This window comes from Nestor notabilis, unplaced genomic scaffold (assembly GCF_000696875.1).
Source record: "Nestor notabilis isolate BGI_N333 unplaced genomic scaffold, ASM69687v1 Scaffold36488, whole genome shotgun sequence".
In the NCBI taxonomy this organism is placed as follows: domain Eukaryota; kingdom Metazoa; phylum Chordata; class Aves; order Psittaciformes; family Psittacidae; genus Nestor; species Nestor notabilis.
Window position 1 is genome coordinate 3,703 of NW_009940281.1, and position 1,865 is coordinate 5,567.

Genomic DNA, 1,865 nt, shown 5'->3' on the forward strand with positions numbered 1-1,865 from the left:
ACAGTCAAGAGACAGAGCCTAACATCCATGAGAACAGCATGTGAGAAGAACAGGTCCCAAATCCTTATGTTTTCACAAAGACCCTGCAGAACACCAAAGAAAAGTCACATGAACGCAATCCCTCAGGAGCCAGGCCCTTATGGAGGTGTCCAACAGACTTGCTGACACTTAATGGGACCCACACTCTCCATTTAGTTTTTCCCTTCCATAAGTTTCTACTTCTGTAGAGTGAAGAATGAAAAAGGAGCTCCCCTCATGTCCTGTGGCAGTTATTCTTAGGAAGCTCAATAAAGGGTAAGATTTAGAAGTTACACAACAGGCATTCCTCACCTGACTAGTTCAGCTGACGTATAAGCTGGTTGATTGCTTCCCCTCTGCAGCCAGGCTTACCCATTTCCTTGAGGAAACCTACTTTGTTACGCGAAGCATAGCGAGCCACTGACAGATGGAATGGCCACAGAAAATTTGTGACTCTTTTAAAATGCTTCCCAGCTGAACAGATCTCATGAATAAGGTCTTCCAGGCAAATAATACCACAGTCTCCTGCAGGGAAAAAAATAAAATTAAAACCCAACCAACCAACCAAAAACCAGTAAAATAACAAAAAGCTACCTGCTCCCTCCCCCCAAGATGTACACAAGATACCAACTGTATTATCTCTTCTCACACTACATCAGAATTGACAGTGCTCCATATACAGGTCTTGCAAATTTTTTCTCCCTCCCTCTCAGGTCACATTGCAAACTCTTAACACCCTCCTGTAACCATGATTCATCTCCTCATTCTCCTCCTCACCTAAATGTTGCTCTATCAGCATATTGTCTGTCAAAGGCATCCTCTTTTTCTTAATCTTGGCTTGGCCCCGTTTCAGGATGAGCTCTCGTACAGATTTCAGGTTAGGATGCCTGTACAAAACAAAAAATCAGATCTTTTAGCAAAGAGACATGAGACAGCGGGAAAGCCTATCCTACTTCTCTGGTGGGAAAGTGACTAAATTATATTTAGAACAATGAGAAAAGGGACAATAGTGAGTTTTAGGTACAAAGCTGAGGAAGTTTGGGCCATTACTGGAAAAGCCAGCTATGGATTTGTGATACCAAGTGCAGAATCAAAAAGCTATGATCTTTACATGCAAACTATTACCAAGTCACAGGACTGGTACTTACCCCCACACCACATACGGTTCCACAATCCGCAGCATCTTCAGCGATAATGGAGTCAGTTTAACAAATACTCCAGTGAAGTTTTTTCTCAGCCGCAGCAACTCAATCACTCTTCTTACTCTCTTACTCACCCCCTTAATACTGAGTCAGAAAACAAAAACTATTAGTAACCAGGTTTCTCTAATACAGCAACAAAGGGCCTCAGATTACCTTCAAGGAGATACATCTGGGTTGATCATGCTTCCTTTGCTTAGACATGACAGCTACACATGGTAGCAGTAATAAAGGTAAGGAGTAAACAAGTTTCTTACTCCGCAATCCGCATAACAAAGGCTAGTTTCTGCTCCTGAGGTACAGCTGTCTGTGCAGGTCTCTGCTCCATGCGCCTCAGCCGGATGTCATCTCGGTGTTTGCGCCACGAATCTCTAACAAAAGCCTCCAGGCGCTTAAACTGGAGCTGTTTTCCCTTCTGGTGCTAAAGGCAAAAGGATAAAAGGTCATCACCCTTCCAACAGTCTCAGGGGTTTGCATCTCATAGGCCAAATGAAATTCATAACTTGATGAACTATACTCTTCCAATTCTGAAGAAAAGTAAGAAGAAAACAAAATTGGTAATCTAAGTCCAAGAGAGAGAACTGAGGAACAATATACAAATTTACAAGTAGCTAGCCATAATTCATGAACAGTGAACTGAGAGTTTTT

The 1,865-nt window shown here is 42.4% G+C and overlaps 1 protein-coding gene across 1 annotated transcript; it reads right to left on the minus strand.

The window, feature by feature from the left end:
• Positions 1 to 334: 334 nt before the first annotated feature.
• On the minus strand, positions 335 to 1,638 carry RPL7L1 (ribosomal protein L7-like 1; the record flags this gene model as incomplete). The annotated part of the gene is made up of 4 exons (XM_010020255.1): positions 335 to 543; positions 796 to 905; positions 1,167 to 1,304; positions 1,475 to 1,638. Coding segments are annotated over 4 exons (621 nt in total), but the record flags the coding sequence as incomplete, so codon positions are not given.
• Between the last annotated feature and the right edge of the window lie 227 nt (positions 1,639 to 1,865).